This window comes from Labeo rohita, chromosome 2 (genome assembly GCF_022985175.1).
Source record: "Labeo rohita strain BAU-BD-2019 chromosome 2, IGBB_LRoh.1.0, whole genome shotgun sequence".
Lineage (NCBI taxonomy): Eukaryota > Metazoa > Chordata > Actinopteri > Cypriniformes > Cyprinidae > Labeo > Labeo rohita.
Genome location: NC_066870.1, coordinates 17,688,151 through 17,710,992, shown reverse-complemented (window position 1 = coordinate 17,710,992; position 22,842 = coordinate 17,688,151). Strand labels below are relative to the sequence as shown.

Sequence of the window (22,842 nt, the reverse complement as noted above, 5' to 3'; positions counted from 1 at the left end):
TTTTATACCAGTAGTAAGGGGTTCTTTTAAGGCAGAGCAAATTACAGCTTTACAACTTCAGATCAAAGTTTCTTGTCCAAAAGTCTGAATTCAAAGTCTTCACTTAAAAGCCTGGAACCAGCAGCTCAACAATGGAGCTCCCAGGCTCAGAATTCAACCCCTAATGAGGGTGTTTACCTTTTAATTCCAAACCGATAGCTCTTGCACAGTGACTCAGTGAGTCAAGTGCACTACAACAGCATCATTCTAGTCTCGTACTTGAAAATATGTGCAAGTTTATAACGCTACATTGAGGAAATGTAGCAAAAAGGTAGAAGTATTGATCTTAAGCTATTTCTGGATATGAGAAAGTGATTTTGTGGCATTGGGTGAATGCCATAGAGTGGCTTGGTGAAATGTAATTTCACATCATCAGAAATAAATCAGAAACTGCGGTGATCTGGGAAGAACCGATATTACCAACTTAATACGGTTTCTTGATATCGTAACTGGGAAAGCATGGTGTTAGCGACATTGTGGCTTTGATTCATAAGGAAATTGTCTGAAAAACTTGGCTTTAATACACTTTACATCACTTTGTGTAATAGCATACAGTAAAATGCATAAAAGTAAACACGAAATAAAAGAGGATAAGGAATGACAAACTCTCAGAAGGGGGATATACTGTACAAGGAGGACACAGAGGGATAGAGAAAAAAGAAGTTATGTTGTGGGTTTACATACTCTACGCAGAGAATCTTACCCCATTGTAAGTGCACTTCTTTGTGTTTGGCTTTACCCACAATTCTGGGAGGCTGGCAACATCCTGGAGCTACAGATAGCGTACGCACAGGCAGACTCTCAGAGCACTGCAGGCACACAAGCACAACAATGATTTACACTATCATTCAAAAGACTGATATATATATACACAATATATATATATATATATATATATATATATATATATATATATATATATATATATATATATATATATATATATATATAACACAACACAGTTTGCTTAAAGGAGTAGGTCCAGAACAAATATTTACCGATAATGTACTCACACTGTTGATATCCAAGATGTTCATGTCTTTCTTTTTTCAGTCGTAAAGAAATTATGTTTTTTTTAAGGAAAATATTTCAGGAATTATCTCCATATAGTGGACTTTTATGGTGCCTGCAAGTTTTAGTGCAGCTTTAACAAACTCTAAATGATCCCAGCTGAAAAATAAGGGTCTTATCTAGCAAAACAATTAGTCATTTTCTTAAAAAAAAAAAAAAAAAAAAAAAAAAAAAAAAAAAAAAAAAAATTATATACTTTTTAACTTCAAATGCTCATCTTGTCTAGCTCTGCGATGTGAGTGCGTACTGTGTGTGTAATCCGGGTCAGTGCAGTTAGGGTATGTCTAAAAACTCCCATCTCATTTTCTTTTCTCATTACTTTTTTTGTAAATGGCGTTTGACCTTCTTTGCACGTTCACATTGTAAACACTGGGTTGGTACTTCTGCAGCGATGTAGGATGATTTTGAAGTTGGAGGAGAAAATTAGATGGGAGTTTTCCGACATACCCTAACTGTATTGCCTGGAATGCACAGAGTAAACGCAGAGCTAGACAAGATGAGCATTTGATGTTAAAAAATAAATACATTTTTATTTTTTTTTTGGAAAATGACAGATCGTTTCGCAGCCTTTTGAAGCTGCACTGAAACTGTATTTTGGACATTCAAACTCACGGGCACCATAGAAGTCCATTATATGGAGATAATTCCTAAAAATGTTTTCCTCAAAAAACAATTTCTTTACGATGGAAGAAATAAAGACATGAGCATCTTGGATGACGGTGGGGTGAGTACATTAGCTGTAATTTTTTGTTCTGGAAGTGAACTACTCCTTTAAATATCACACAAGCAATGCTATGTTTTGATTTATTTTATTGCTGACACCAGACACCTTAAGAATATTGCTGAACAGCAAAAATGGAAAATTCCTCCTGAACTTTGTACAGATCTGATCCACAATAACATTTAGAAAAGGTTAATGGAGGTTACTGTTGCCAAAGGAGGTTCAACCAGTTATTAAATCCATACTTTCCCCAACCTTCACTATAAATGTTTATATGGTGTGTCCAATAAACACTGTGAAAAACAGACTGTGTATTTCTATTGACGTGAATTATAATTCATATACTTTTTCCACCAAATACATAACTATTTTTTATTTTTTTTCCTATATAGATACAATTCACTCATTCTTTCTGAATGCATTTCTTGGGAGATCACATTTGGACAGAAGTCACGTAAACTCTTACCTGGCTGTGGCCACCTGTGCTGATGCTGCAGGTGCGCAGTCGGTACAATGTGCCGGGTTTCAAGTCCTCACACTCACACTCTGTGGCAGGACCACTGTAGGCAATATCCCACTGATTGGCTACCGAATACAAGACATCAAAGGGTTAAACACTGGTGAGGCAAGCAACTGGTCACAATGAATATCAGGAAGTCAGATCTAAACAAGTCCTCAATTGTCCCCAAAGCTTAAAGGATTAGTTCACTTCCAGAACAAAATACAGATAATTTACTCATCCCCTTGTCATCCAAGATGTTCATGTCTTTCTTTCTTCAGTTGTAAAGAAATTATGTTTTTTGAGGAAAAATTTTAGGAATGTTCTCCATATAGAGGACTTCTATGGTGCCCGCAAGTTTGAAATTCAAAAATGCCATTTAAATGCAGCTTTAAAGGACTCCCAGCAGAGAAAGAAGGGTTTTATCTATTGAAACGATCTGTTATTTTCTAAAAAAACAGTTATAATTTATATACTTTTTAATCTCAAATACTCATCTTGTCTAGCTCTGTGATGCGCATGTGTAGTCTGTGCACTCCGGTTCAATACAGTTAGGGTATGTTGAAAAACTCCCATCTCATTTTCTCCTCCAACTTCAAAATTGTCCTACATCGCTGTTTTACCTTTTGTAACGGGCGTTTGACCTTGTTTGCATGTTCACTTTGTAAACACTGGGTCAGTACTGAGATTAAAATGAGAAAATGAGATTGGAGTTTTTCGACTTACCCTGTCTTAAACCTGAGCGCACAGAGTTTGCGCATCACAGAGACAGACAAGATGAGCATTTGTGGCTAAAAAGTGTATAAACTGTAATTTGTTTTAGAAAATAACGATCGTTTTGCTAGATAAGACTCTTCTTCCTCTGCTGGGATCGTTTAGAGCCCTTTGAAGCTGCATTTAAACTACATTTTGGAAGTTCAAACTCGCGGGCACCATAGAAGTCCACTATATGATGAAAATTCCTTAAATGTTTTTCTCGAAAAGCATTACGACTGAACAAATAAAGACCTAAACATCTTGGATGACAAGGCTGTGAGTAAATTATCTATAAAATTACTGAACTAATCCTTTAATGAATCCAGTGTCACATAAAACACAAAGGTAACAATGAACATTCAATGAATAAAATTCATGAATTTCATTCATTGAATGTTCATTGTTACTTTTCTGTTTTCTCTGGCAGCACTAAAGGAGTATTTGTATAAGAAAACAAGGACAGATGTGACAGTGCGAGGACACAGAACTGCAATGTTCTTTTGAAAGGGTTCGTGTTGGGAGAAAAAACATAACAAAACAAAAAACATGATTTATGTCTGAATACTTTTGAAATACAATTGAGATGTATTTAACCAAGGACAAAAATATTCTTAAACAGGCAGACAGATGGCAACCCACACAAAAAGCATGTCAAAGTGACATATCGGTGTTGCATACATTAACACATACCATCAGAATTTCCTTCCGAAATCTCTAAGAGGTATTTCAAGATTTCTGAACCTCCGTTGTCTTGTGGAGGATCTGTAGTGTGACAAAACAGACAGGATATTAGAAATACACACACACACACACACACACACACACACACACAGATGTGTTTACCATACAATACATACAGCTCCTTTAAAGGTGTCACTGGATGCAAAATTCACTTTTACATGTAATTTGAACATAAATTTATCAATCTTTGCAAATCGCCTAATAATGCGGCTGAAGTTTACAGTCTCTCAGAGAACGGCTCGTCACCCCAGGGAAGAGAGGGGCGGGGTGAGCACAGCTCATTAGCATTTAAAGGGACATACACCAAAACGACTCGCTGTGAACAGAGCTGTTTCTGACAAGGTAAAAAGGGTGTTGTTTTACACTACCACTGAAATATTTTAACCAAGGTATGTTATAGACTTTTCATTAAGACCCTAAAGAATCATATCAACTTGGAAAATGGGCATCCAATGACCCCTTTAAACAGTATTTGAACAACAGCTAAACCACTAACTGTTATTTAAGGTTACATGAGTGTACAAAAAAGATAAAGCAGTATAAAAACTGTATTAAAAGGATTGGATCACCCATTTTTCAAGTAATCTTTTTTCTAAGGTCCAATTTAATTGTTTATTAAGTTGTTTGTGGCAGAAACATGATGTAATTTGGTTAGTTACAGGTTAATATGCATTTATTAAGCCAGAATTAAGTAATTTATTTGCTACCGTAAGCACTGGTTTAATTATACGAATAAACACATTTCAAAAGATTAAAGGGATATTTGATTTCTTATGATATGGCCCTTTAGATTTTTAGACCTGATTTTTATTAAAAGCTTGTATCCCTTTGTATTGACTGTTTGACTAAGTTTTAGACATTTGCCTTTGAAGTTTATTGCAGCTGTCAGAAATGAACTGTTTGGTTCAATACTACGGGGAAATAAAGAGGGAATTTTCACACTGAGAACGCAATACAATTGCAGACCTCTCGTGATTGCAAACAAGGAACTGAATTGAAAAGTGGCAGAAGCCAAGCAGCGCATTACAAAAGAAGACACCAAGGTGAGATGTAGTATGACTCACATCTCAGACAAAGACACAAGTGCAATACCAGCACTAAAGGAGATTGCAATTTTTGTAGGTTTGTAAATACGAGTTTTTACAACTTTATTTTTAATATTAATATTACATTTCCTCTCAACTTCCAAGATTCAAAAGGTTGAGGTCAAATGCAAAACAGATTGCGTCTACTCCCAAACATAAACGAGATTTCCAATTTCTCCTCACAGCCAGAAACCAATTCAGCAAATGCAACAGCTCAAAGTGCACATTTCAGCTGCACAAAAAGCCATACCCCATTTGACACTGAAGCTGTAGGGTCTGATAGGGCCCTTGATGCAGGGTCTGGAGGGGGGTCCAGGTTTGTCTGGGCTGGTGTTACACACCAGCACCTCACTGGGACTGCTCCTGCCCTCCAAATTCGAGGCTATGAGCTGGAAGACACAAAAACAAGACTGTTTAAACCAGGAGCACCACTACCACATTTCTTGCTAAACTGCATGTTCTGCAATATCATTAATTCATATGGTGACCATACATTCTCTTTATCCAAGACTTGGCTGGGATTTCTAAATCAAGCAATCGTCAGGCACGAGAAATACACATACATAATCTATGAGGACTGCAGAGACCATTTCAATAGGAAACCAAAATCCATACATTTTAGGCAATTTAGAAATTTCAGCCAGGACATGTCCAGGAGAAAGAGAATAAGCAATAGCAATATTTGACATATTGATTAAATTTTTTTTTACAAATTTAAAAAAGTGAGAAATACAAGACATGCATGAGATATAAATCTGACAGCTTCAGATTCAGCTTCACATATATAAAACATAAGATTATAACAAAGATAGAAACCTTTACACACAGCCTAAAGAGCTTCTGTATGCAAATAATCTGTCACATACGCAGAAGTAATGACATAACACATTTACACACTGCTATTATTTGCACCTGCAACTTTAATAGATGCCTCCGCTTCAAACAATGCAAAAAAAAGGCCAAGAGGTTTGTGCACCATTCAGAGGAATTACTGTTAATTATGACAGCACTTAAGCCAGACCCACTCACTGCGTTACAGCAGCTCTTGACGTGGGCTGCGGTTCACTCATAATTGGATAGGAGAGTTCACTACATGAACATGACAGAAGAAAATATCTGTGCTGATAATAAAAAACAACTGTAGTATGAGTCAGTGGAGCACAGAGAGGTTAAAGCAGTTTGTTGCCACTGTAATTAACAATGTATGACTCTAGGCTTAATTTGTCAGGTGTCCCTTTAACACAAAAACACGCTTCCTGCACATATACTCACTCACCCACACAGGTAAACAAAACACTGTGTGCCTTTGAAAAGCATGTGGTAAATGCTGCACACTTCTGGCTAATAATTAGCAGATTACGCTTGACCAAAACAAGAGGTCACTATGACTTAGCAATTAATATTCGACCAGCACTTTACAGAAAGCATTATTCTCTTCAAAACAGACAAACACACCTCTTTGGTATTTTTGAGAATGTCAATAACAATACATTAGCATATGTGGCAAATGTGACCTTTCGGATCTCTCCAAGTGTCTTTAATGTGTTTTTCTGTCTTTTTTTTTTCTGTGGTTCAACTGTAATGTTATAAAGCTACAACAATACTTAAATGTGCGCAAAGAAAACAAAAATAATGACTTTATTCAACAATTTCTTCTCTTCTGTATCGACTCTCGACGTGTGTTATTTTCATTTTCTTTTCGCACAAAAGGTAATTTGTAGCTTCATAAAATTAAAGTTGAACCACTGATGTCACATGGACTATTTTAATAATGTCCTTACTACCTTTCTGGGCTCTGAACGTGGTAGTTGGGTTGCTGTCTATTCAGGATCAGAAAGCTCTCTGATTTCATCAAAAATATCTTAATTTGTGTTCTGAAGATGAACGAAGGTCTTACTGGTTTGGAAACTAAGTAGTTAATGACAGAATTTTCATTTGTGGGTAAACTATCCCTTTAACACACCCCTCACAGGATAATTTTTAAGGATTTTGTCATTTATTTTCTATATACTGTTTCCAAAACAGGTGCATTTGTCTGTCAACTCTTAAAATTTGATGCTTCATATATGTTCACAGATTCTGAACCAATGTGATCTCACTGTAGGCCTGTTTGTAACTTTTTGTGATATTTCTGTTTCATGTCCACGTTTTAAGCAGTGAAGTAGCCCACAGTTACCAGCATGCTCTAGACATTTGTGTTACTCTCCAGAGTTCCAAATGATGTTGTGATCTAGATTTACCCCTCAGGACATCCAAGAGACTCTTTTTTTGTTTAAATGCATTATGATGATAGCTAGGGGTGCATAAACTGAGCTCTGTAAAGCACATAATAATGACATTTTGTGGCATTCTAAGCTACAAGATTAAAAAAAAAGCATTTACTCACCCTGAATTTATACTGCGTGCTTCTTTTCAGGCCCTCTACAGTACATGTCAAGTTTTCTCCAGTGTACTTTGGGTGAAACTCTGTTCCCTGTGGAAAATGACCATAAAACAGCCTCTTAGTAACCTTATGTTACTATAAACACCACAGCACGAAGAATTAGTAAGGAATCTATCATTCTCATTACAGTTTAACATCACAATTTTTAACTCTTTTAGTTTTTTCAAGAGATTAACCAATAAATAACTAAAACAACTAAAATAAAAATAAAAAAATCTAATATCATGAGATCAAAGTTGTAAAATTTTGAGAAAAGTCGAAATATTTTGAGAAAAAAAGTCAAAATACTACGGGAATGATGTCAAAATATTTAGACTTTGTCGTAATATTTCTCGTAACAAAATTGGAATTACGAGAATAAAGTCGAAATATTACGAGAATTAAGTCAACATATTTTGAGAATAAAGTCATAATGTTCTGAAAATAATGTTGAAATGTTTCAAGAATGAAGTCAAAATGTTTTGAAATTTTAAATCGTAGAAATTAAAGTTATAATATTTTCAGAGTATAGCCTATGTTGCTACTGCAAATGGCCCGGATTGGGACCACCGGAATTTATTTGAATACTGTGCATCCGAGCGGCTGCATCATCTTACTGGGATGAGGAAGAGTCAATTATAAGGACTCAGTAAATTATATTTATAATTACAAGTAAACAGCTTAATAGCTGTCTTATTTAACCCATTTTAATACACTATAAATATGGGATTATTAGCAGAAATCAAACCATGCGTCATACTCACTGGGACAGTATGCTCGGAAATAATGTGTTCGATTGCATTCATTTTTTTGTAGTGTGACAGCCCCCCAATAATAGCAATAAGCTTTGTGCTTTTGGTACTTTTAATTTAAAAAAGTCTCAGATTTCAAAATCAGTTTTATAGCGAAATACAAACATGTTTTTCAAGCTCTTTAATGTGGCGGAACAGATCACTGTATGCATATTCATTCGCTGATTGATTCACATGCCGCTTAAACTGAGGCATATATAGCGATCTGTCAGGCCACATTAAAGAGCAAGAAAAGCACATTATTGTAATAGACATATTGTTTGTATTTCGCTATAAAACTGACAGAATTTGAAAGCTGAGACTTTGGAATATCTCCCGGTGCTCCCAACCCGGACCATTTGAATATGCAATAGGCTATATATACTCTCAAAATATTATAACTTTAATCTCGTAATTGCTATGAATTAATTCTCGCAATTTTGACTTTTTTCTCAAAACATTTTGACTTTTTTCTCAAAATGTTTCGACTTTTTTCTCAAAATGTTTCGACTTTTTTCTCAGAACATTTCGACTTCATTCTCATAATATTTCGACTTTATTCACATAGTATTTCGACTTTATTCTTAAAATATTACAATTTTTATCTTGTAATTTTTTTTTACGTGGCACTAAAACATCTTCGTAAATAACTGGTTCTACAGTAACTATACCAAAATATGACTGTTTTTCAGTGACACTTTAAAGTTTTTTTTTTTTTTGTACAGTAATTCTCATGAGTGTTGCATATGCATTAAGCACAATATGAATGCAATAGAAAGACATTTGACTATTTGTTGTTTTGATGGAACAATGCAGACATCCAAACACTTATGGAGTAGAATGTTATGAAAATGATTTGGTTCAAGTATTTTTTTGGAAAAATTATGCCTATCCTAATTAATGACTGGTTTCTAAATTCCCAACACAACCAGATGCAATTGGGTTCAAATAAGTTCAACTGCAGAATGTTCTTTTCATGCTACAACTGATGACACTGTCATCTAAATGACATACAATGTTCTCCTCCTGGATCTCCAGCGTGTATGTGACGGGTTCCTCTGCGGTGCAGCCATCTGGTCGGCTCCACTCCAGCGTGATCCATGTGATTCCAGCACGCACCAGCCGAGGAGCGTGGGGCAGGTGGGGCAGACTTCCAGTCGTGTAGAAGACCACCTCAGGACTAAAGCCACTGACAAACAAAAAGGAGACAGAAAATAATCAGAATTACATCAAAATATGCACACACATACATACACGCACAAAAGAGGCCGTATAATGGCCAGGAATGGAATGTTTTTCATTTTGTGGTTATCCACCAAGAAGGCCGTATAAATGTGTTATGCATAAACTTTGTGAAAGTTTCCACATCTCATTGCAGGGGCTGTTCATTTGCATCCCTCTCAGGTCAGACACTTTAATCGAGTTTATTTTTTAACACGGCTTCAGTGTGAACAACTTCCAGTCTGATTTAAGGAATTTGAATAGTTTTCCTCTCATCTCACTATATTTTGAATTTGAATAGTTTTCCTCTCTAGCGGCTTTAAATCTAGTTTCTTCCAATTAACTGGTTGCGACAAGTTTACTAGAGCCCTCAGTATTTACTGTGTGTAGGAGAGTGCCCATTACTGCCACTGGGAAACAGGAGATGGTAAATGAGCTTCTCTCAGTTAAGGAAGTAATAAAAAATGTCCTCTTCAGACTGGGCAAAAGGTGGTTTGCTGGAGGTGGAATCTCATATTTCAGCGTATTGCTTCACTCTGAATGAGTCTCTGGTATTAATGTCCGGAGACGGAGGAGACGAGGGATGGCGCTGCATTCAGAGTAATGACCGTCTTACCTCAACAGCTTCATTTCTACCTAGTGGACCAAACATTACATATTTTATAGCTCTATTCTCTAGTTATTCAGTAGATTTGAGTGAGAGACAGATGGCTTTGCCTCCTAATCAACTTTTTTCTCTTTTTAAAAACAAAAAAATACTAACAAAACTATAAAATATGTAATAAATAACTATGTAATAAATATTGATATAAATACATTATATCAACATACATTTTTGGGATAAATATTTTTTCTACGTGTGAAAAGACTACATAAAAGGTGAAACTGAAGACATCGAGAACGAAAGAGAAAGACAAAGCACTCGAATGGCCGTCTGTTCTCCTGAATCAAGGTGACTTTATGGCTCTCCACATCCATTAAGACTTGAAGGATGGTGATGCGATCAGATTACAGAGGGATAATGGTATTGTTCTGTCACACACAGGGTTTAATAATATGCATCCTGTATAGCAACCCATAGAAAGAGCCTTGTTATCCTTATATTACCTCCAAATCCTCCTAACACAGTTGGTCAAACAGTGTTTAACTGTTTGGCAGTATCCCAGTTTGCACACAATCCATACTAAACAGTATGTAACATTAATGTTATTGTGTTTTAGTGAATTAAGCCTAGAAAATGTTATGCATGTAATTCTGCAGTGATACCTCATTCCAATGTCGTTGCGCGCCGCCACTCGAAACGTGTAGGCCATGGCTGGACACAGATGAGTGAGTTTGTAGTGCCTTTGGCTTCCGAAGTAACATTCTCTGAAAATGTTGTTCTTTTTGCCCTAATAGATGGAGCAGATGATTAACACAAACATCTCAATCACTACGCTGCATTAAATCCACTGAAGCCATTCAGCTTAAAATGGCTGTAATGATGGCTGGAGTGAGAAATGTATGAGTGGCAACAGTGGCAACTGAGACATCACTCAGATATGAATCTTTAAATAGAGTCACTGTGAAGAGGGTTGATGTCAGAAAGACATCATTAGTGTTCAAAATGTTGCAATGTAGTTCAGAAGGCGCTTTCACTTAAAATGTGAAAAGAAACTAAATAATGACTTTATGAACTTTATAAAGTCTTTCTTGTGAAACAAAAAATAAAAAATAAATATAGCAATACCTCATCCCACTCTAAAAGGTAACTGGTGATTTTTGATCCATTATCGACTGGTGCCTGAGAGGAGAGATATAAAAAGAAACTAATTAGAACTGCATAAATAAAAAATGAATGAAAAAATGTTTCCTGATTAAAAAAAATGAATTAAGTAACACACAGTACTCTCTGTGTACTGGACCATGAAATTCTTAAATTAGTGATGGAGTCAGCGATGTTGCTGTGTAGGACATCACTCACTTTTTTCACTTTCTATATAGTGCATGAGGGAATTCAGACACCGACGTGATAGTGTTACGTTGTTAACAGGCTACTCATTTCAGGGTAATGCTATTATTAAACTGAACAGATTTGGACAGTCATGCCAAATATGTGTTGTTTTAATAATAGGGATGTAATGATATCAAAATCTATTGATACGATGAGGACAAATGAGGACTTGGAAAAAAATGAAAATTTTGTACATTTTGAAGTTAAATTCTTCTATCTAATGCACTTTGAGAGTTCAAAATTAAGAGCTCCAACCCATGTTCTTAACTAAGAAAACTTAAGTCAGTGAACTGACTTGTATCTGAACTTTAAAGGGGAGTCGGCCCTCTTTTTATTTGTGATGTACTGTTTCAGTCTAAATTACATTCATACTGGTGATTTAGAAGCTAAACAAATTAGAATATAACAATAATAATAACAATTTTACATTATTATTATTCCTATGACAGTAATAGCCATATATTGTAAAACAATTACGAAATTATGAAAATGAGTATTTCAAATTTTTGCCTTCCACTTCAGTAGGGAAATTACAATCACTTCTTTCTTAATTTCTACACTTGACAGATATTTTGAATTTGGACTGCAGTTCCCAATTCAACGTTACCCATTTAAACCACTAGCTGTCAGCAATTCATACTGCACTTTTACACTTTTATTTTGGAGACAGCAGTAGAGCTTTGATTTTGAAGGAAAACTACAGCTTTAGTGAAAACAGGCTTCGAAAAATGCATTTCACTCAAGCTGCAACCTCCCGCTCTCTCTATTGAAAACAACACGGAAGTGACTTAAACTGCAATTCATCGACTGGCCGCTAGAGACCAGCTCCAAAAGGGACTCCCCATGTTAAAGTGCCCAACTTTACAGCAGAAAAAAATGTTTACAGCCTGGGACAAAAAGTGCTTTTGGTCTATATAGCTAATTTTGCCCTTCATGTCTTCATTTTTTTATAACTCATCCGTTTCAATTATATTAAGCCTTAAAGTTCTGCATAATTTAGGGCGTGGCCACTTGAGTGACAGATGGAATGCTGCTGCTGTCACCACCGTCGCTCTAGGCGGGCGTGGTTTCAGCAACCAGCTCCACCCATGTCCCACCCCTTTGCTCTTTTTTGATTATCCGGATGTGACGTGCACACCTAAACGTGCGCTAAACTCACAGCAAGTTCACTACATTCATTCACTGTAAACTGATCCGTTCTGATGCGCGGACAACATCAGATCCCAAATTAAGATATTTTTGATGATATCTGAGAGCAACACAACTGACAGATTCAAGACCCAGAAAGGTAGTAGTACTCATGATTGTGCATCAAAGACTGGCAAAGAAAAGTAGAAACTGTTAAAGTTGTTATTTTTGTTTTCTATGTGCACAAAAAGTAGTCTAATAGCTTTATAACATTACGGTTGAACCACTGATGTCACATGGACTACTTTATTGATGTCCTTATTATATTTCTGGGCCAGCAATGTGGTCAGAAAGCTCTCGGATTTCATCAAAAATATCTTAGTTTGTGTTCTGAAGATGAATGAAGGTCTTGTGGGTTTGGAACGACAAGAGGGCGAGTAATTAACAACAGAATTTTCATTTTTGGATGAACTATCCCGTCTTTGCGTTGAAAAAAAAAAAATTAGTTTGTAATATCGACTGCAATCTTGTATTCTCTTCCTGTCCTGTTTGTTGGCATGTCCATAAAGTATGTCTTGTGTGCTATATGCTCACATGCTATAATGCCATTCAAACTGGTCTTCTTGTTTTTTAATTCAACACTGATAATAATAATAAAAGGTTCTTGACAACCAAATAAGCATATCGGAATGATTTCTGAAGGACTGAAGTAATGATGCTGAAAATTTAGCATTGCTGTATGCATAACACCTTAAAATACAAAGCAGTTATAATAGTGGCAGCTGTAATATTTCACAGTATCACTGTATTTAATTTACTGCATGAGTCATATCCACCTTATTTTTCCCCCGTAAGAGCGGGCACAGACACTTGTACATTTTATGGGTCTGGCTTCCAGTCTCTACTACGTCCAGCTAGTTTTAGCAGTACAAAACACCTTGTTTTGCTGCTTGATACTGTAAAAATACTGTATTATCTTTATTATGAACACACAGGTTTGCAAATAGTTTTACCGTTTACTGCTTATTGTTATTCTTCCAGTTATTTTCGTATTGCAGTGAATGAATTACAACTCTCGCCCATAAGGTTACTTTCGCGTTGAAGAATAAGGTGGATAGACTGTTTTATGGTGCTTTCTGCATTTTTTTGACTATTCATAGTCTCTAGAAAATGCATGATCTTTTTCTTATCTTCCTTTTATGTTCCACAGAAGAAAGTAAGTTATATAGGTTTGAATAAAAACATGAGGGTCAGAAAATGAAGACAATTTTCATTTTTGGGTGAACTCTCTTACTTGATCTTTTTAATACTTTAGTAAGGAAGATGGAACATTTCTTTACATCCACCAGGCTCATTAGATATGCAATGGAGGTTCTCATCTGTAATAAAACTTTAAGCTAAAATGTACTTTCAGTGAAGAATTGATATCTGATGCCTAGGAAACTATTTGGCTATGACTTTAACTTCCATACTAGTTTGTGATAAACAGTGTCTCACCTTCCACTGCAGGGTGAGCGTGCTCTTTGTGCGGTGGGATAGTTTAGGGGGCAGCGGGCAGTCTGGGGTACTGCTGTGGGTGGTGAAAGCCCCTACCTCAGAGCACGAACCCTTCACAGAATTGCACACAGCGTTCACTCTGAGAAAGGCAAACACACATAAATTTAGTACGAATAGTTCATTCAAAATCACCAATACTAAATTTAACAGAAACAGTGAGTGACTTCAGCTTATAGTGCATTCAAGGTGCATTTTATCACTAATTGAACTCATGACCTTGACACTTCTAACAACAGCTGAGTTGTTAGAACAGGAACAAAGCACAGCTGTGCTTTATTCAATACTTTACTACACCACAATCAAAAGTTAAAATGTATTTTCTGTTCGAGTGCACATTGCTTTTACAATGCTTAGAAACTGCTTTTAAAAAAAGATGAGCTAAGTGCAGCACTACACTCATTTCTTATTCTGGTGCTGAAAAAGGTGGAACAAAAATCTTCTAGACACACATGACACTCCCCACAGGTCGCTCGGATTTATAAAGAGCGAAAAAATAATAACTTCAGGGACACACAGGGCATTCAGGGTTACATCTAACTGCAGAAACTGAGAGTCTCCCACCATACATTCAGTTACTGGTTCAACCGCTGCCAGGGGTCAAAGGTCAACTGAAAACTCAGACAGCAATTTCAATGCGTTTTAATGAGGACCCAGGCAAACCGATCTCCAGCACTGGATTGTCCAATAACAAGTGCTCCCGATGACAGAATAGACTAACGGCAGAGATTACATCAAATGTGGGCTTGAAAGGTTCTTCGAGGAACAGTACATACATCATATTTAATCTTGACCTTTCCAGCGCTATGATGCACGGCACTTTCGGCTCAATTAATCACAGGTAACAAGCAGACCATTAGAGAGACATTTAGGCAGAGCTGAGGTCATTAAAGAAAAATGGAAGTTAAAACAAATGACTAATATTTCATTAATGTTAACTTTCATCTCTAAACAAGAAAACTGCAGATAATTGGATCACTGTAATGACAATACTGTTCATCCGAAATAACACGAATTTCTGGAACAATGGGCTCTAATAACAGCAGATTGCAAGAAATACACTTGACAGCTACACTCACCTTACGTGGTAGTCTGTTGCTGGTCTGAGATCTTTTAAATTGCATTCCAACTCCTCTCCACTGAAAGGACACACATACATGATGGTTACCGACCTTAATGGTTCCCAGAAATAGAGTTGTGTTGTTCAAAGTGCAAAATTGACTTTCATAAGTGATGTTGTTCAATTATTGTGCACAACTGCTCAAGGGAAAAACTGTGATTGTTTTTGCCTTGATAGATTTCCAGCGATCATTCTTCCTTGCGGTGTGACTATACTTTGTTAGAGGTCGTATTGGTGCAACTCCAAAACTGGCCCATTCTTTTGGATTATACGCTGTCATTTTCTTTTTGAGTGTGGAAAACAATAAAAGGAGAAACACTCAAAAGTGGACTGGAATGGAGCTACCCGACCGTGAGGCCAAATTGAAACAGCCATGCACAATTCAATTTTAAACACAGCACGAGTGGTGCGTCCCATTAAAAATCTAAACAATTCTGTTACGTAAGCCTTGATGAAAACAGCAAATGATTTTAATATGCAAGTTATAACCATTTTAAACATCCATTATGTTACCAACAGCAGTGAGGAAAACAGGAAAAATTGATTTATGCACAAAAAACAAATGAAAAGCTGTACGAACAATGGTATTTTGCAGCAATGTTGAATATAATATTCAGTAATACAATTGGGTCGGTAAGATGTCTTTTTATTGTTTTTGAGAAAAGCTTAAGACCAACTTACTTTTTAGAACAAAAATAAAACCAAGTTACTTTTTAGAAGAAAGAAGAAGAAGAAGAAGAAGAAGAAAAAAAAAAAAAAAAAAAAAAAACTTAGTCTATAATATTAACAAAAAAATGACATTTCAATATTTTCTGACATTTTGTTGACAACAAAAATTAGACAATATTTTCCTGAGCATGTTATTGTGCTAGTATTTTGGCATTGACGAAATAGAGCAAAAACAGGAACTTTTGTCAAAAATATAAGTCAATTAAATTTAACTTCTTGTTAATTGGAGCCGTTTTATAAAATCAATACCACATCTGCAATCTCGCTGATATTTAGATTAAAAAAAACCCCACAAATTTGTGTGCAAAATGTTATTTTACCAAAACAAAAGGGATTACACAAAATGCATGTTATTTATTATTGAGTACTCACCTGAATATGATATTTCATATAAAAGACGTTTAAATATAGTCCACATAGTTCAAAGATTTACATACACTTGATTCTTAATACTGCGTTTTTTCAGCATTTTTGTGTATTTGAACCCTTTCCAGCAATGACTGTATGATTTTGAGATCCATCTTTTCACACTGAGGACAACTGAGGGACTCGTATGCAACTACTGCAGAAGGTTCAAATGCTCACTGATGCTCCAGAAGGAAAAACGCTGCACTATAAGCCAGGGGTGTATACTTTTGAACGGAATGACGGAGTGTACATTTTTCTTATTTTGCCTAAATATCATATTTTTTTCCATTTAGTACTGACCTTCAGAAGCTACAGAACATATTTACATATTCCCCAGAAGACAAAATAAGTTACATTTACCCTGATCTTCAAATTCAAAAAGTTTTTTTGTGGATCATTCAGGTAACAACACAGTATTAGGAATCAAGCGTATGTAAACTTTTGAACAGGGTCATTTTTTTAAAATGTAACTATATTTTTCTCTTGTGGACTATATGTAAACATCCTTTATGTGAAATATCTTATTCTGGTCAGTACTAAATAAAAAAAAAATAACATGCATTTTGTATGATTGCCCTTATTTATCAGATCTGCAAGGTGTATGTAAACTTTTGAATTCAACTGAAAATATAAAAGACAAATATAAAAGGGCATATTTGCTCCCTTAACTTGAATTCTGGGGAAATTCTAAATGTATTTTAATAGAATAAATCAGGCAGTGAAAGCAAGAACTCTAAATGTGCTTGTGCAGTAGTCTAACCTCCATAATGTAATGCATGCATGCTCTCTCTGGGTGTGTTTTTGTTTGTTTTTTGCAATATACTCAATAACTAAGTAATTTAAACTAAACTAACATTTTGACATGTTTGAATACAGTTTAAAACCTAATTTGAATTTAGCAATTCATACAATATATATAAGATTAACTCATTTACCATTATATATTTTTCATGACACACCTTTTTCACAAATAGAAATAAAAAACTGCATCTTTACTTAAAAAATATTAATTTCATTAACAAAAAATAAAATAAAATAAAATAAATAAATAATACATAAATAAATTAATTAATTGATCCCAGGATTTTGAAAAACAACAATATAATATAGTATAATATATATATATATATATATATATATATATATATATATATATATATATATATATATATATATATAAAAAAAGTAGAATATCACCAGCACCACTGCTCTCATATTTTAAGTCTGAAGCTTTAAGCTTTGAGTCATGCTTTAAAGCAGTGATGACAGGGTGTGAGGGGTCTGATTATCTTTCCTGTCTGCTCTCTGGATATTGAATCATACACGTCCTGATGGGAGAACAGGCTGCATCCAATGATTCTTTTGCTCGATTGATGATATATTCATCTCTAACTTGCTCCCTTGTGGTGAATGCTGCTAATTTATGAGAACATAAAGACTTCTCAAGGATTTTGAGCGGACTACACGGCTTCTCTATGATTATACTCCAGTCAATCTTACCTATAGATGACACGGTACTGGCCATTACGACCCTTGTCTGAGAGAGTGACCTCGTAGCTGCAGGTTAAGGGGTGTCCATTACTGTGCCTGTCTCTGTTCTGAAGGCCTGCTGGTGGAGCCCAGGTCAGTCGCGCTGTCCGCGCCTGGATATTAAAAACCTGTCGATAAACGCATAACAAACAGCATTCAGAATCTAAAACAATACCTGGGTCACTCTATAATTAGGGGTACATTTAGAATTTGACAATGTGAAGAAAACAGTTTTCCTGTTTCCCAAAAACCCAAACATGACCTTACATAGCTGCTTTGAAACAATCTATATCATATAAAGTACTATATAAATAAAGGTGTTCTGTAGAAATATGTGCATAAAATACCATCTATGTTTGCTGCTGTCCATCATGTTACCTTTACTGGGTAATACAGTTGACGGGTAACTTAGTTGACATTTTTAGTGTTTTGGGCCTGTACTCAACACAGAAGCCTAGAACTACTGAGCATATGGTATGTTTAGAAATATATTTTCATAAACAAAACATAAGTTTTAGTTAAACTGTCTTGTTAAAATTTGCAGCTATAATACTTGTGTAACACTGTTGACAGTCAGTTAATTCACTCTTGACACAGGTTTGTTAGTTTAACCAATATTAGGGGAAAGAGAGAGAACATAACGTCTAGTGTTTCATCCATGTGCTTTTAGAGGAAATATCATCCAACTGTGCAAATTATGCAAGAATGGGACAAACCATTCCTTTTTGAGGGGGGGGTTTCTAGTGTGTTACTTAGTTGCCAATGGTTTTTCAGACAAATATACAAGTTATATCACAATAAACACTTATTATTTTTGAAGGGCACACCCAAATGTCTTGATAACCTAATCTAAGGCAAAATTATGAAATTCATTTATATTTTCATGCTTAAATGCAGAGCAGAATGAGCAACTTTACAAAATCAGACAGCTGAATATCAGGGTTGTATGTGATATGAACATCACTTTTGAACAAAAGATATGGCTTTTTCAACATATAGTAGTGTGATTGGGAAAAATATAATTGTGTACTAGAAAGTTAAGCATTGGGGCTTTATATTGATGAAAACATATTAAAAATATACTTCAGGGACATGATATGTACCCACAATTACAGAATGATCCATCTGTGAGTGAGTACTTTATGTAAAATTTTTAAAAGTACAAATATTTAATTTTGTATCTCAAATAATATGATCACAATGCAGAACACATCACTATACACATGTCAACCACCGCCACAGAAATACAATTCAGAAACACAGCGATTTTCTCAAAAGGAGCTTTCAGATGCTGCAAAGAGCTCCAGTAAAGCAGCCAAATCCATTTTAAGACAAAAATTGAAGGAGTAAGTGATTTTGAAGAGAGTTTGTGGGATTGTCATTTCATTATGAGGTTAGCATACAGCTAACCCAGCTTTAAAACCATTCATTTGCGAGATCTACCAGGATTATAGACCTGCGGATAAAAAGGAGTAGCCTACAAAGAAGTACAGATTAATTACGAATCAATTATCGAGAAAAACTGTCCACCATGACAGGTAAGAAATGACTGAAGTGTCTTTATGTTTTTAAAAATGTTGCGTGAGCATACAACAAAAACATTCTTTAACTTTTAACCACAGACGTAATTTGACCCATACATCAAAAACTGTTTTACCAAAAACCTATTAGCAATTTCACAACACTGACTCGCATTGTCTACCTCTGCATGGCCAACTGTTTATGTGTCAAACACAGAACTGAAGATATAAATGTAGAAAGACAGAACAGCTATAAGTCCTTGGTTAACAGGTAATTCAATGTAACGCAGTGTATGAGGGTATAACGCTGACATGAATGAGCTGCAGACGTCTCAGGTTAGCTTCAGTCAGGCAGAAGCAATCTAAAACCAGAACCAAACAGCTCTCAAACACAATCTGTTTTGAGGCAAGAGTAACTGCAGGTGAAAGTATGTCTGTGGATAAGCGATGGTTGTTGCTCCTCGGATGTGCACTGCTAGCATTGCCACTGGCACTTCTGTAGCTACAGCAATATGTTCTTAATAAACCGGCTGCCATCAGATCCGGCTTTCTCACAGAGACAGTTTAACACTTTCACCAAACTCAGAGATGTATACAGTTTAAAAGTTCAGGTTTGGAAAGTTTTTCTTACTTATGCACACCAAGACTGATCTTATTTAATCAAATGTACTAAGACAGCAATATTGTGAAATATTATTACAATTTAAAAGAACTTTCCTATTTTAATATATTTTAAAAATGTAAGTTATTCCTGTGATGGCAAAGCTGAATTTTCAGCATCATTACTTCAGTCTTCTGTCACCTTAAGAAATCATTCTAATATGCTGAATTGGTGCTCAAGAAACATTTCTTCTCATCTACACTACCGTTCAAAAGTTTGTGGTCAGTAAGACTTGTAATAGTCTTTAAAGAAGTCTCTTATGCTCATCAAGGCTGCATTTATTTGATTAAAAATATAGAAAAAATAACAGTAATATTGCAAAATGTTTTTACAATATAAAATAATATTTTTTATTTTAACATACTTTAAAATAGAATTTATTCCTGTGATGAAAAGCTGAATTTTTATCAGCTGTTACTCCAGTCTTAAGTGTCACATGATCCTTCAGAAATCATTCTAATATGCGGATTTATTATTAGAATGATCAATATTGGATAATATCAACAGTTGTGCTGCCAAATATTGTTTGGAACCTGTGATTTTTTTTTTTTTTTCAGGATTCTTTCAGGAATAACAAGTTTAAAAAGTACAGTGTTTATTCAAAATATAAATATCTTATAACAATGTAAATTATTTATTATTAACTTTTAGTAAACTTTTAATTATTAACTTAATACATCCTTGGTGAATAAAAGTATTAATTTCTTAAAAAAAAAAAAAAAAAAAAAAGAAAAAAAGAAACAATAAAAATGTACTGACCCCAAACTTTTGAACGGTAGTGTATATTGAAAAAGCTGTGCTGCTTAAGATTTTGTGGAAGCCATGATACACTTTTTTTGTATAGAAAGTTATATATAGAGAACAATTGTATAGAATAGAGTGGTACAGAAATCAAATATTACATACAATATTATATAGGTATGAACGCTTCTATGTATAGAGTACTTCTTTTGTCGTTGTTGTTAACGTAGACTGTTTTCTTGTGACTCATCCACAGGTTCATGCTGAGAACACTCAAAAGGAAGTCATGCTTTGTCTTGGCAAAGCTTGACTCATTGAAAAGGAATTTAGTGTATGACCTTATAAGCCCCTAGGGTTACATGTTTGTTGACAGTGCCACCTACTGTTTAAACGTTGTAACTTGTGACTGCATCTGCTTATATTTGTATTACAAAAAAACTCTCAGAAATATCATCTTGCTTTATTTTTTTGGATCATTATTCAATCCTGAACTGCATCAACTATAATGAGAAGTTGGAGTGCGTGAAGTGGTAGAGAAATGTGATGTTGGGAACAACACCTGCCACTGAAGATCAGACACACAAAGGAATTGACCAGAACATTTCTGTTTTGTGATTTGCTGGGAATGCTATACCGGCTAAATTCAAGTTCATGAAGAAACCGAACCAGCAAGGCAGCTCCATTACAGGCTTTTGCAGAGATGAGGGCAAATTGAAGTCCATTATTTCCAATCCCACACAGCCCTCCAGAATGCCTCATCTTGAGACACATTAAGTCACAGACGTTTTTCAGTCTCCCTGCTTCCTGCATCCATCATGATATACTCCTTCTGTGCTCATGCATTTTACGCCACATTTTCTCCTATTAATGGAACTGCTGGGCTTTTAAAAAAATTTTCCTCATGTGTACAGTACACTACCATTCAAAAGTTTGGGGTCAGAATGATTTTTAAACGTATGAAAGACATATCTTTAGCTAACAAAGGCTGCATTTATGTGACCAAAAATACAACAAAACCATAATGTTATTACAATATTCTATCCTAACTAACTATTTTTTATCCTAAAATATTTTCAAATGTAATGTATTCCTGTGATTGCACAGCTGAATTTTCAGCAGCCATTACTCCAGTCTCTAGTGTCACACAGCCCTGGTGAAAAAACCAGCATATGCTGGTTAGGTAGGTTTTGATGCTGGTATATGCTGGTCCTTAGCTGGTTTAAGCTGGTCCTTTGCTGGTTTTTGCTGGTCGTGTTGCTGGTCAAGGACCAGCATGAACCAGCAAAGGACCAGCATAAACCAGCTAAGGACCAGCATAAACCAGCAAAGGACCAGCTTAAACCAGCATCAAAACATACCGAACCAGCATCCCAGCATCAAAACATACCTACCAGCATATGCTGTTTTTTTCACCAGGAAATCATTCAGAAATCAGTCTAATATGTTAATCTGCCTAAAGGAGAAATTCACTTCCAGAACAACAATTTACAGATAATGTACTCAGCCTCTTGTCATCCAAGATGTTCATATCTTTCTTTCTTCAGTCGTAAAGAAATGTTTTTTTGAAAACATTTCAGGATTTTTCTCCGTATAATGGACTGATATGGTGCCCAGAGTTTGAACTTCTAAAATGCAGTTTAAATGCGGCTTCAAACTATCTCAAATGCAGTTGTAAACGATCCCAGCCAAGGAAGAAGGGTCTTATCTAGCAAAACGATTGGTTACTGTCATTGAAAAAATACAATTTAAATACTTCTTAATCTCAAACGCTCGTCTTGTCTTGCTCTCCCTAAATTCTGTGTATTCTGGCTCAAGACAGTTAGGGTATGTCGAAAAACTTATATTTTCTCCCTCAACTTTAAAAAATCATTTCAAAATCGTCCGACATCGCTGCAGAAGTACCGACCCATTCTTTGCAAAGTGAACATGCAAAGAAGATCAAACACCCTTAACAGAAAAGGTAAAACAGTGATATAGGACAATTTTGAAGTTGAGGGAGAACATGAGATGGGAGTTATTCGACATACCCTAACTGTCATGAACGGAAAAAAACAGAGGTCGGTAAGAGCAGGACAAGACAAGCGTTTGACATTAAAAAGTATATAAATTGTA

General features: G+C 35.4%; 1 protein-coding gene across 2 annotated transcripts in view; it reads right to left on the bottom strand.

Moving 5' to 3' along the window:
* The window catches only part of fndc3ba (fibronectin type III domain containing 3Ba), a 174,579-nt gene that overhangs the window by 29,924 nt on the left and 121,813 nt on the right, over window positions 1-22,842 (bottom strand). For both annotated transcript variants that reach the window (XM_051131518.1, XM_051131508.1), the window contains exons 8-18: window positions 17,779-17,936; window positions 15,101-15,160; window positions 13,965-14,103; window positions 11,076-11,129; window positions 10,613-10,737; window positions 9,140-9,314; window positions 7,299-7,385; window positions 5,163-5,301; window positions 3,777-3,848; window positions 2,298-2,416; window positions 743-848 (exon numbers count right to left, since the gene is read on the bottom strand). In XM_051131518.1, coding sequence (XP_050987475.1) covers window positions 743-848; window positions 2,298-2,416; window positions 3,777-3,848; window positions 5,163-5,301; window positions 7,299-7,385; window positions 9,140-9,314; window positions 10,613-10,737; window positions 11,076-11,129; window positions 13,965-14,103; window positions 15,101-15,160; window positions 17,779-17,936 — 1,234 coding nt within the window. The remainder of the gene's footprint in view (window positions 1-742; window positions 849-2,297; window positions 2,417-3,776; window positions 3,849-5,162; window positions 5,302-7,298; window positions 7,386-9,139; window positions 9,315-10,612; window positions 10,738-11,075; window positions 11,130-13,964; window positions 14,104-15,100; window positions 15,161-17,778; window positions 17,937-22,842) is intronic.